Here is a 12,689-nt window from a genome sequence, read left to right as displayed (position 1 = left end):
GAGAGGGGCTGCAGAGAGGAGGGGCTGAGCCTTTTCCCCCCAGTAGCAAGTGACAGGACGAGAGGAAATGGCTGCAAATTGTGCAGGGGGGGAGGTTCAAGCTGGACATTGGCGAGAAGTTCTTCCCTGAAAGGGTCCCTGGGCATTGGAACAGGCTGCCCACGGCCGGGGTGGAATCCCTAGCCCTGGAGGGATTTAGACAACATGTGGCTGTGGTGCTCAGGGACACGGGTCAGTGGTGACCAGGCAGTGCTGGGTTAGTGGTTGGACTCGATGATCATAAAGGTCTTTTCCCACCCAAGGGACTCTGTGATTCTGTGGCCCGAAGGAGCCAGGGGTGTCCCTGAGAGCCTGGCATCAGTAACGGGCCCTGACCTGGCCCTGCCCGGGCTTTCCTGTAGCCCCTGGGGCGAGAGGCCAGCAAAGCTTCAGGGACACTGGTTGTGACATGTCCAGAGCAGGGTAGCTGGAGGCACCGGGGCAGCCATCAGCTCGAAGTCTGTCCTGTAACACTACCTAAAAATACCTGGCTTTGTTGGAATGGGCACTCGAATCAGCTGTTTTCTGACTTGGAGGAGATCCTGGTAGGAAACGTGTTCTTTCAGCAGATGTCACCTAGAGGAGAAACTGCCTGTAGCCTTTTTGTCTCGTGTGACAGAATGAGATCTGCTGAAGGGTTTTAGTAACGTGCCTTTGACTCTCCTGCTTCCCCAGGCTGGCATTCAGAGAGAAATAAAGATGCGGTTGAAGCCATTTGCCTATCCGTTGCCTGAAACAAGGTTCCTTCATGCAGGCAGGCTGGTGTACAAATTCAGAATCCGATATGGCAACTTCAACAGGTAAGCATGTGAAAGCTGGAAAGTGAACCTGCAGTTTCATGACAGAACTAATGTGAAAGCCCAAATTCAGGCCATGAAAATTCCCTGGCCATGAAAGCAGCCGCTCAAAAGCTGCTGCTGTGCTTGCACGCACTGAGCATTGGCCTGAGAGAGCAATTGGAGCTGTAAGAAACGCTTCTGTTTCACTGCAACTTGGGGATTTTGAGCTCCAGTGGGAGAAGAAGCTGGGTTTAGTAACAGCACTTTGAAATTGTGTAAGCGTTTAACTAGAGCCTTTGTAGTGGTTTAGCCTCCGCTGTCAGCCCCACACAGCCACTCACTCACTGCCCCATGGTGGGGTAGAGAAGAGCATCAGAAGGGTAAAAGTAAGAAAATTTGTTAATTGAGATAAAGGCAGTTTAGTAAGTAAAGCAAAAGCCATGCATGCAAGCAAAGCCAAATAAGTTTCTCCCTGCATCCCGCCAGCGGGCAGGGCTTTAACCTCCGGGAAAGCAGGACTGCAGCCCGCATAACAAGTGACTTTGGGAAGACAAATGTGCTGACGCCAAGTGTGCTCCCTCCCTCCTTCTTGCCCTGCTTTTGTTGCTGAGCGTGATGTCCTGTGGTCTGAAATAGCCCCTGGGTCAGTCCTCAACACACATCCTTATTTCTCAGGCTCCCCACTGTTAGCAGTGTGCCTTTTGCTGGCCTTGTACCCTAGCACTCGAGCCTGGGTGTGGGAAGAGTCTCTTGAAGCTCTCACTGGCTGCTGGCAGGAGACATTTGTTGTAGTCTTGGGGTTTGTCTCCCAAGGTTCCCTTTCCACCTCTATTTCAGATGTGGATGTGTCCTGGTTTGAGCTAAAAACTCCAATTCTGTTTAGTGATTTTTACTTTCCAGTCTACTCTCTTCTATAAGGCTGCACTTTCTGAAGTTAGCAGCGTGTTTTTGCAGACAGTGTGTGCTACTGGCAGTGATAACACCTGATGTTTACAGTTACTGCCTGGGACTGGTATGCAGAAAGGCTCTGGCTGATACTTATTCGTACAGTGACCAAGGCCGCTGCTGGCTCTTGTGTGCCACGCTGGGGGTGCCAGGTAGTAAGAGGGGTCACAAGGAAGTGAAAGGTTGCACCTCCGGGGAGTAACAGACAGGACAGGTGACCCTTGAGAGTATTCCATCCCATATACGTCATATTTAGTATAAATTGAGTGATCACAAGAGTTTCGTCCCTCTTTCTGCAATGGCCGGTGTCCAGAGAGGACTCCATCTGACCTCCTGCTTTTGATCCGGATCCTGGATCCTGGATCCAGCTCCTGTATCCAACTCCCCACCGCTGAGCCTGGGGCTTCCCCAGTGCTGTCTGCTCTGCATCATCAGTGGGGATTGTTATCAGGAGACAGAGTAAGGTTCAATATCAGGCTTATATATAGTTGTATATAGTTCTTTATTTTTATCATTTCACTATTATTTCCATTATTATTTCATTAAAGCTGTTCCAGTTTTTCTTCTTTAACCTGTAAGTCTCTCTGACTCATTCCCTTTTCCTTCCCGTTTTTGTGGGGGAAAGAGGGGGTTAGAGAGTGTCTGTCGGTGTTTAATGGCCGGCCCAGCCCTAACCCATGACAGGATGTGAGAAACTTGGCCTGTTGTTTTGAAACAAGTGCCTGCCTCTCCTGCTGGCAGAGGGACTGAGCAGGACTTCTGAGACGGCTGCTCCTCTCCGTTTCTAGAAGGTGCTGTAGTGACAAGCCTGAGAAACGGGAGTGAAGGGAGAGTAGTTTAGCCCATGGTACCACTGGCGTGCAAGGAAGAGAAAGGAAAACAGCCTTTGTGTGTGCAGGGGACAACTAAGAGGAGTGTTGTGGGAGGCAGCAGCTCTGTGGAAAGCCTCAAATAGGAAGTTGCATAGGCAACGAAGTGACTAAAGCACAGAGTGTTGAGTGGTCTAGGCAGATGGGGAAGGTGTAAAACAAGTGAAGAGGATGATCTTTTAGAGGTGTAAAAGACAGACTTGCCCTGAGGGTTTTCTCCTGGAGGAATTGCTTGTGCTGGCTGCTCAGGCACACAGAGATGCTGGGCAAGTGTGGCTCCCGCTGTGGCATGCAATGTGATCCCTTCTGTTAGCTTGTTCTGTATTGAGCAAGGAGAGAGCCTTTCTGAAGAGGAGTATAAGTTCTCATCTCTGACCAAGTTCTGGCTGGGGCCCCTGGATGTGAAGGATACGCCAGGGGCTGCCTCCCAGAGCACATACCGGCGAATACTTGTGAGCTGTAATCCCTCACACTCCACTTTGGTCTTTCCCAGTGACCTTGGTTTGTTTACTTTTCAATGGGTCGGGATTTTCTTTAAGACTTTCTCTTTCCGTGTGCGTTTGCTTGTTGGCCAGCACCTAGCAGCAAACAGCTTCTGAGAAGCTGCCTCACAAGAGCTGTGCTTAGTGCTTGGGCACACAGCTCAGCACAGCAGCATGTGGCTTCCGGCATCACGGGGCCCAACTCAAGCGCTGCGCAGGTCCCTTCCTCTGCAGATTTGCACCGCAGAGAGGATTGAGAGATGCGTCCTGCCTATTCCTTCTTTTTAGTCCCTGGAGCAGAGTGGCATTGCGATGGGCTGGGAGACAGAGGTGCTGGTTTGGGGGCCATCTGTCAAAACAGGGATCCTAAACGTTACTGAGGATGGACTTAGAAGGTCTGATCTCCTGTCCATTGTGTCCCTGGATACATGAGATACAAACGGACAGAAAATTCACACAAAGTAGTCCTTGTGGAATAAAGGATGTACTTTAAGAATGACAAATGAGGAATTCCTTTGCCTGCTAAGTGTTTTCTGTGTGCAGTGGGAATGGTGTTCTGTTGCTGTTTCAGATCTTGCCGCGACTGTCGCTCCATTGCTCTTGGCCTGGGATGGTACTCACTCTCTCTCCACTTGTTTCACAGTGCTCCGGATCTCGACCGCACTGACAGTGCTGCCAAGGAGTTAGAGGTAGGAGATGAAGCAACTCCTCGGGACCTCAGCTGAGTGTTAGACTGAGCAAATATTTTTTCCTTGTGGGACTGAGGACGTTTTGCCAAGTGCAGCATTTCAAGGGCAAATAATGGGGAACTTCACTACTAGGATCCTACATAGCACATGCTTGCCTCTTTTCATGGTGCCAGTGCTTTGTGGCCAAGCTTGGTCACAGCTGGTGAGTTCTGATGAGGAAACGAAACAAATATATTGCCCGCTGAAAACTGTTCCTGCTACTTAGTGTTAAAAAAGTCTTCCGAGTACAGTAATAACATTATAGATGTTGTTGAAGGAAATGTGCTGATTTTAATGGATATGGAAAATTATTATTGTTGTTATTATTGTTATTATTTTTTTCCACTTCTGAAAATATTGAAAGGTACAACTAGAAAGAGTTTCCTGTTTGTAAATCAGGAGTTTGTTGGGGCTGTATTACTGTTCCTTTGTAACTCAATTGAGTCAATATTCAGAAAAAGAGACGTGTATTTATTTTTGATACTGGCCAATACTACGTGTGTTTTGCAGAAAAAAAAGGGGTCTTCTTAAATGTAAAAGTTCTCACATTTGAAAATGCACTTGCCCTCTCTGTAGTAATGCTTCTCTGTTAATTCAAGATTAAGATACTAATTCACCTCGGTTTCGATGAGTCTGCTAGTGCAGCACGCGCTGAGGTGGTGGGAGAGAGCTGCCTTTCGTGCTTCATGCAAACTGTAAAGTAATGCTAATTTTTCCCCAGGCTATCCTTGACACTGGAATTGTGACTGTTGTTAATATTCTTCCTTCCTTTCTTTTTTTTGGCCTCTTCAGGAAGCAATTCGAGTAATCCTTGGAAATCTAGATGACTTACACCCGTTTTCTACAGACCATTTCACTGTCTTTCCCTGTATCCTTTCCCTCCTACTTGTAAAAGAAAAGGTTCAATGACTTGTGTCTGTTGGGCACTGTGTAGGCTGACGTTCATGTCTCATGGTGTGGGTCATTAGCCTGCAGTACAACTCTTGTGAGCTTTACAGTTTTAGGTTAGCTGAAGATTCTCCTCAGGTGTTACCTTCACCAGAGAGAGAGCTGATGTGGAAGTTCTTGGGTGGACACCCCTGTGTTCCACATCAGGTTTAGCTGGAGAAAATGAACATGTAGATGTATGTAAAGGAAGCCAACCTAGTGCACTTGCAAGTGAAGTGAGTATGTTGCTTCATGTCAATAAAATGTAAAACGCTCCTTACAGGCTCGGCAACGCTGGCCCACTAGTAGAGAAGACCACAGTCATTTTCTTGTAAGGTGCATGAGGTTTAAATCACATCCTTGAGCCTCTGGGGATGGATTGTACCTGCAAAGCCATCTTCAGTCTGTACAGGAATAAATTTGAGCTTGAACTTTTGAGGGAGCACAATAGTGTTACCATGAAATGTTACCTGGAAGGATGTGGAGAATAAAAGCAGTTTCTTGGGCAGGAGCAACTGTGAGCATATGCTTCCTCCCTCATGTAGATAGCTCCTTCCCCAGAGAGAAGCAAGAAGCACCTCACAGAGTTGAGTTTTACGAGGAGAAGAAGTTGAGCTGAGATAGCTGGAAGAGTAGACAGGCTTTTGAACACACAAAGCCTGCAGGATTTTTATCTGGTTATCCTGGCCTTTTCTTCAATTTAGCCTTTGAAGTCTGGAAATGCAGTGAAGCCCGTGTCCTCTACCCGGTACTCACCTTGTTTTGCTCATCCCCCTTGCTCCTGTGGGACCAGTCACCAGAGTTTTTCCTTCTTCCCTAAAATTCACAGGGACGTTTAGCTGCTGTCTAAAGACAGCGCTGGAAAAGCCTTGTGCCCCTGCACGGCATGGGCCCATAGGAGCTAATATGGAAATCCTGGCACGCACAGGTTTTGTTGCATTTAGTTTCCTGCAGATTTTGCTTTTGGATTGTAAGTGCTGAGGCATGTGAGATTGGATTATTCTGGCCAGCAAGCTTTACCACAAACTCCTCCGCCTTCTAGACTTTTTTCATCAGAGCGCATCAAGGGCCCAGCTAACCTTATTCCCTTTCTTCTTGCTTGTGCAGGTGGGCAGAACTTGGCTGTTTCTGCTGCGGACTCTGCAGCTCACTAATTTAGCCTGACAATAATGGAATTAAAGAAATGGTAAATGCTAACTAGTGTTTCTATTGTTGCTGCAGTGTAAAGGGTTAAGAAGTTACTCTACTGTTGAGGGGAGAAGTTAGCTGAAGGACAGGCCTTTTCAATCCCAAGGCTGTCAATTTGTGGATCAGGTCAGGCAGGGCCCTAGCATAACCTCCTGTGATTCTCAGTGCCCAGGAGCCGTTGATGCCCACATGTTTTCACCCGAAAGGCGTTCCCTTCCAGTCTCAGAAGACTCCTCATAGCAGGCAACTCCTAAAGGCAGCTCTGGAGCCTGCAACACGAGAAGGACATGGACCTGTTGGAGCAGATCCAGAGGGGGCTGTAAAGATGATGAAAGGGCTGGAGCACCTCTCCTAGGAAGACAGACTGTGAGAGTTGGGGCTGTTCAGCCTGGAGAAGAGAAGGCTCCGGGGAGACCTCACAGCAGCGGGGGCGCCCTCACGGCAGCCTGCCAGTGCCTGAAGGCACTTCAGGGAGACTGGGGAGGGGCTGCTTACAAGGGCATGTGGTGACAGGATGAGGGGCAGTGGTTTTAAACTAGGGCAGGGCAGATTTAGATTAGACATTAGGAAGAAGCCCTTCACCACAAGGATAGTGAGATGTTGGCACAGGTTGCCCAGAGAGGTGCTGGGGGTCCCATCCCTGGAGGCATTCCAGGCCAGGATGTTAGTTTCTGCTAGCAAATGAACTCAAAGTACTTATTTTCCCTGTTGCTTCCTGAGGTCAGAGGCGCGCGAGGATGCTGCTGTTCAGTGTTGGTCATTCTTGCTTGTGTGGGCTCCTCGGTGTGGGAGCTGCATCCACGTGAAGAGTGTGCCTCTGGCAGTTGTCACATCAATTCTCTTTTTTCCTCCCCTTTTGAACTGTGAAGTAAATGTCATGATGCTACTCCTAGGAACCCTAGCCCTCTGCAATTTTTAAACTAATCTGTTTCTAAAAATACTTTTTAGTTGGGAAGACTGATGAGCTTTTATTCATGTGGTTGGAAGAGCCTGGCGTGTGGGTTTTTTTGTGGGGATGTCAGAACTGAAACAGTTAAGGAGACAAGTGACTGCTGGGCGGGTATTGCCTGGAGGAGGGTTTCTTGTGATGTGTTACTAGTACTTTTCCACAAAGTTCATGCTGACAAGTTGTATTTGCTCCCTCATGCACAAGTGCAGTGTGGTGTGACTTTTGAAGCTTTACAGGAAGACCTTGTCAGGACTCGTGCTCCTTTAAAATGTTCATACTGTGTTCTTGAGTCTTATCCTTGTTCTCAGATTTTTTTTTGAAAGAGTATCAAGGATGAGATTCCACCACGAGAATGTGCTTCTTGTGCCTTATCCCTATGTTTGCACTATGTATCTGGAACTGAACTCATTCCAGCAAAACGTATCTTTTGGTAAGTCCCTGCAGTTGTGTTTGGATCATTTCTGGAAACATCAGTGATGCATGTCATGCTTTTCCCTTTCCCTTTATCTGTCGTGTCTTTAAATTAGAGGAAGCAAAACCGAGTGCAGTGTGGCTGTGCCGTGGATCTGAAACAGAGCAGAGCAGTGGGTTCTCTTGTGTCCTGTGTGGCTTTTCTAAAATCTCCCGCATTTCTTTTTTTCGAAGCACTGCTGGTGTTTTTCTGAAGCAATGCCCAGTGGCTCCCAAGACTCATTCTTTAATGTCTGTAGCTAGACTGGAGCCAGCACACATGTATGGAATGCATGTTTTCCTTCCATCTGCTTGACTGCATTGGTTGACATTGAACTTCACACTCTTGGACTCTTCTTTCCTAAAGAAATAATGCATTTTTTTTCCTTCCCTTAAGTAATGATGGCGGTAATGTCTTTTGTATAATTAACAAATGCCCCCTTCTTAGTGTCTCATTCTCCAGGTTTTCTGTGAATTCCCTCAACAGTCTCAGGCTCCGGCTGAAATCTCCGTGAGACTCTACAGTTAAGCTCCTCTGCTGTGAAAACCAAGTTTATTCTGACTGTTCCCCGTCTGATCACTGGTGCTGTTTTTTCCTACAACTGTTTAGTAGATAATCTGGTCTCCTTTATAAAGTGGACAATTAGTCATTTCTTAGTTTCACGATCCATTTGCTTGTGTGTAGCATCCCGTATCAAACATGCCACGTTTGCACGTAAAAACTTCTAAATGTGGCGAATTCTCTCCCTTCCCTGTGTACTTGGCTCCGGTATTTAATCGCCCTCCCCAAGTAGTTGCACAGTTTATCTATTCCTAAATTATGCGCAGCGTAACATGCTGTTCCTTTCAGGCACGGCTGTTTCAAGTTCCCGTTGGCAGGGATTTTTCTTCAGGAAGGCGTGAGTGGATCCAGCTGGCTGGTATTCTCCATAGGCCATGTATGCTCCAGGCATCTTCCATCTGGTGTCTGAAACAGGGTGATGCTAACAGCTCTTCAGGCCCTTCTTCTCTTCTGAAGACTCCTTCAGCTGCTTCAAGAAAAGCAGTTGTCTCCGTTCCATTGACATGTGCTATTCATAGACAGGAATTCCAGTTCTGAAGGAGCTGTACTTGCAGATTTTTCAATTTCAACATATCCGATGCAAGTCCAGTGCTGTTTCTCAGTGGTTTGTTGTGTTCTCAGCAAGAGAGGTTAGAGAAAGTCCAGTCTAAATACTCACCAAATTTTATAATACCTCTGTTACAGGTAAAGAAGTAAACCAGGAAAGCGATGAGCTTGTAAGTTGTGCATGTGTTTACATTTTGTTTTCTTTCATTTAATTTATGTTCTAAATAGCCTGGAGAAGCAGAATATATGTATATATTTGCAATGCTACAGTTCTCCTGTTTCTAGGTGTTGGTCAGGCAATGTAGTGTGGCACTGAATTCTCACCCAGAACCATCCAAGTTGAGAGAAATCTTCGTGTCAGGTCCAGCAGATTTTCCGTGAAGTCCTGCCTCGGGACTGGCGAGCCCTGCTGGCTTCAGGAAGATGTGTTTTCCACAAGTCTGAGCTGAGCCGTCCAGTGGTTTCCCCACTGTGAGACTCTGGATGTGGTTGATATTGCTGAAAAATTAAGTAATTTCGTAGGTTCTATACGTGTCATAAGCAACAAAGTTCAGCTTCTCTGGGAAGTTGTTTAATGAGAGCTCAGGCTGGGTTTGTTTGCCATACGGGAAAGTGTCTGAAGATCGAGTGAAGATGTCCCTGGAAGAAGGTTTTCTATCTCTACTAGCACTATTCCTGAAAAGTTGTATTTTTGGTGTAAAACTGTTGACCGTGATTCTCTGGCTGGCATCTCAGTGCTCACCTTCTGTTTGACTAAGGAAGCTAATCTTTTCTTCCAGAATCATTGCTTTTGGTTTTCTTTGTATAAACATGAACAGTTTTGCAAAACTCTGAGTTTTGTTCTTAAGTAGAGAAGTTAAATTTTACCAATACCAAGTTTGCAATGTTTTGAAGGTCAAGAGAAGAAACGAAGCGTCAGAAAGTGCTGCAGTGGAACAACCAGTGAAGAGGAGAAGAGTGGAAGTCGAAGCAGAGACCTCATGCCCGCAGTCGGGTGTGGACAGGTCAGTTGACTACAGAATAGTCTTCCAGGGCACACATTGCTATTTTGAATGTCTCTTGTACCTTCCTTATATTTTATTCCTGCACAGTCCTTTGCCCCATTTTTCTTCCTTCCGTAGCAGCATTGCGTATATTTGGAGAAAGTTTCCACGTGTGTTCTGGGTCCCATGCCGTTAACTGTCGGTTGTGTTCCATGATCTGTAGAATCACAGCGAGGTGAGAACTCATCAACTAGGCAAAGCAGTGCGTTGGCTGGCATGCCTGAGCCCAGATTGACAAGGGAAGAGCCAGGAACAGTTTTCTCCCTGCCTCCTGGCCTGTTCCCCCGAGTCAGCTGATGAATGCTGCCTCTCAGCTTCAGACTGATGGCAAAAAACGTTTGTAGATAAGAAGTTCTTGCTTGTGTTTGGGTTTGATTTCGTGTTTTGCAGTTCATGCCTTTTGCCTCTTGCCCTGCCAGAGGGCGCTGCTGAGGAGAGCCCGGCTCCCTCTTCCTCATTCCTTCCTATCGAATGCACATTGTTAAGTTCCCCCTGAGCCTTCTCTAGCCTGAGCAGTCCCACCTCTCAAAGCCTCTCCACATACAAAAAGTGCTCCAGTCCCTTCATCATCTCTGTGGCCCTTTGCTGGGCTCACCCCAAAGAGTCCCCGTCTTGTCCTGGGGAGCCCAGTCTGGACACAGAGCAGCTTCAGCAGTCCTGAGCAGAGAGAAAGGCTCACCTCCCTCTAGCTGTGGGCAAGAATTCTTCCTAAAGCAGCTCAGGCTGTTCCTGGCTGCTGCCAGCAGGAGGGCCCAGGGCTGGCTCGTGATGGCTTAGTTCTTGCTCACCTGTCAGAGGCAGGGCCGTTATTAGTTAGAGTCCAGCAGCCTTATTTCTTTCGTGGAGAGTAGCTTTTAAAAAAAGAGAATTTATGCCTGTGCTTGATATTCACGAGTACGAGTTCTAGATCCAGCACTGTGATCAGAAGTGTTTGTGCTCACCTTTCCCCTTCCATGGCGATGCAAAGACTGTGTCCAGTTGTCTCTCTACCCGGTTCCCAAGAGTATTTGAGGCAGGGATTAGAACAGAAGTCTGAAGCCAGTTCTTCTGCTGCTCATACAGATGTTATCCTTTCATTGCCTTCTGCCCCCATCTCAGCTTCTTTTCACAATAAAGCTGCTGGAAATGCGTGAAGAATGAGACTGGGATCCAGAATGCTTTTTGATCTCTTTTAGGCAACACTGAGTTGTAGATTGATCAAATACAAGGCCAGAAAGGGCTATTTCGTGACCCTGGCAGTTCTCTCTTAGTCTTGTATCTTGCCCCAGCAGTTAAGATTAAAACAGTTAATAACTGCAAAGTATGTTCTTAATTTCAAAATTAAATTAGTGAGACACCAATCTCAAGCCCTCTGTCCTTTTTTCCCCCAGTTACTCTGCTAGACTGAAGAACTCATTCAGCATAAGCATTTTCCCCACCAGGAAGGAGTTTGTCTGCAGTTGTCAGACCACCTCTTGGTCATTCTTCCTTTTTGGAGAAGCTCTTTTGCTCATAATTCCTCATGGGGTTTGGGTTTTCTTGGGGTGCTATTGAATGCTGAGCTTTTAGAATCTCGAGGTATCACTCCCCAGTGATGCTGATCAGCTCAAAGAGCACTGTTTTGTGTGTGAAGCCAGGACTGTTTTTCCACACCTGCATCCCTTTGTAATTTTCTGTGCAGAGTTTCTTCTGCCTTTTCATTGCGCCATGACTGAGTCTTGTAAGATCTTTCTATAGAATAGAATCATGGAATGTGTTGGGTTGGAAGGGACTTTAGGGGTCATCTAGTCTGACCCCCCTGCAGGGACATCTTCAACTAGATCAGGTTGCTCAGAGCCTCATCAAGCCTGGCCTGGAATGCCTCCAGGGATGGAGCCTCCAGCACCGCTCTGGGCAGCCTGGTCCAGTGTTCTACCGCTCTCATTGTAAAAAATTTCTTCCTTCTATCTAGCCTGAATCTACCCTGTTTTAGTGTAAAGCCATCACCCCTTGTCCCGTCATAACAGGCCTTGCTAAAAAGATTGCCCCCATCTTTCTTACTGGTTCCCTGTAAGTACTGTCAGGCTGTTAGAAGGCCTCCCTGGAGCTTTCTCTTCTCCAGCCTGAATAGCCCCAGCTCTCTCAGCCTGTCCTCGGAGCAGAGGTGCTCCTTTGGCCACCTGTGCATCCCTCCTCTGTACCTGCTTCATCAGTCCCGTGTCCTTCTTTGTGCTGAGTGCCCCAGGGCTGGATGCAGGACTCCAGGCAGGGCCTCACCAGAGCAGAGCAGAGGGGCAGAATGCCCTCCCTCGCCCTGCTGGCCACGCTGCTTTGGATGCAGCCCAGGATGCAGTCGGCCATCTGGGCTGTGAACGTGTATCATTGGCTCATGTCCAGCTTTTTGTCCACCAGCACCCTTACATCCTTTTCCTTAGGGCTGCACCCTGTCCCATCTTGCCCAGCCTGCACTGATAATGAGGATTGCCCCGACTCAGGGGCAGGACCTTGCACTTGGCCTTGCTGAGCATCATGAGGTTCACACTGTTGCAGTTTTCAAAGGGAAGGTAGCAAAAATGATAGAACTTATCTACACGTAGATAAGCAGGCACTTCTTTAATTGCAGTGCTGGGAAGCTTGGAAATCACCCAATGCTTCAGATATATCACAAAAATTCAGCCTATTTATACACTTTTTATACGAAATTATGATCTTTAACATATTTTAACATAAACATGCACACAATGCCTGCTATTAATTTTGATCTTTATAATGATTGGTTCAGCCTCTGGATTAATTTTGACCTTTATAATGATTGGTTCAGCTTCTATTAATATTAATATATCTTATTTCCATACAATTGTTGGTCGTTTTGGTGAGACCACATTTGATCACAAAGCACACAAGAGATAGGGAGGCATGCCCGCGTATATTGATCTAAGTGAAATATGCTGTTATTATTAAGGTGCAGTTACAGTGCTACAGATCTGGCTTTGCTAAGTACGAAACATTCCCTGCCAGTTCTACCACTTGTACCAGCTCTAATTCTAGCCATTTTCATAAGGCCTGCATCTGTGATTTCTTAGCATAAGTGAGGTTTTGTGTATTTCTTATCCTTATCAACAAACTAATTTAATTAAGATAGCGATTAGTATTCATTAAGCAATTAGCTCTTTAAAACTGAAATTTGATTACAACATGTCGTGGTTTGACCCTGGCCGGCAGCC

The 12,689-nt window shown here is 46.8% G+C and overlaps 1 protein-coding gene across 1 annotated transcript; it reads left to right on the top strand.

Annotated features, from left to right (window-relative positions):
• Positions 1 to 738: 738 nt before the first annotated feature.
• On the top strand, positions 739 to 7,336 carry LOC104274310 (chromosome unknown open reading frame, human C11orf85; the record flags this gene model as incomplete). The annotated part of the gene is made up of 5 exons (XM_009869905.1): positions 739 to 839; positions 3,758 to 3,803; positions 4,635 to 4,710; positions 6,999 to 7,002; positions 7,215 to 7,336. Coding segments are annotated over exons 1-5 (349 nt in total), but the record flags the coding sequence as incomplete, so codon positions are not given.
• Positions 7,337 to 12,689: the final 5,353 nt, after the last annotated feature.

Source organism: Apaloderma vittatum, unplaced genomic scaffold (assembly GCF_000703405.1).
Source record: "Apaloderma vittatum isolate BGI_N311 unplaced genomic scaffold, ASM70340v1 scaffold4005, whole genome shotgun sequence".
In the NCBI taxonomy this organism is placed as follows: Eukaryota; Metazoa; Chordata; class Aves; order Trogoniformes; family Trogonidae; genus Apaloderma; species Apaloderma vittatum.
Note: the sequence above shows the minus strand (reverse complement) of the source record. Positions and strands in the feature narration are given on the sequence as shown.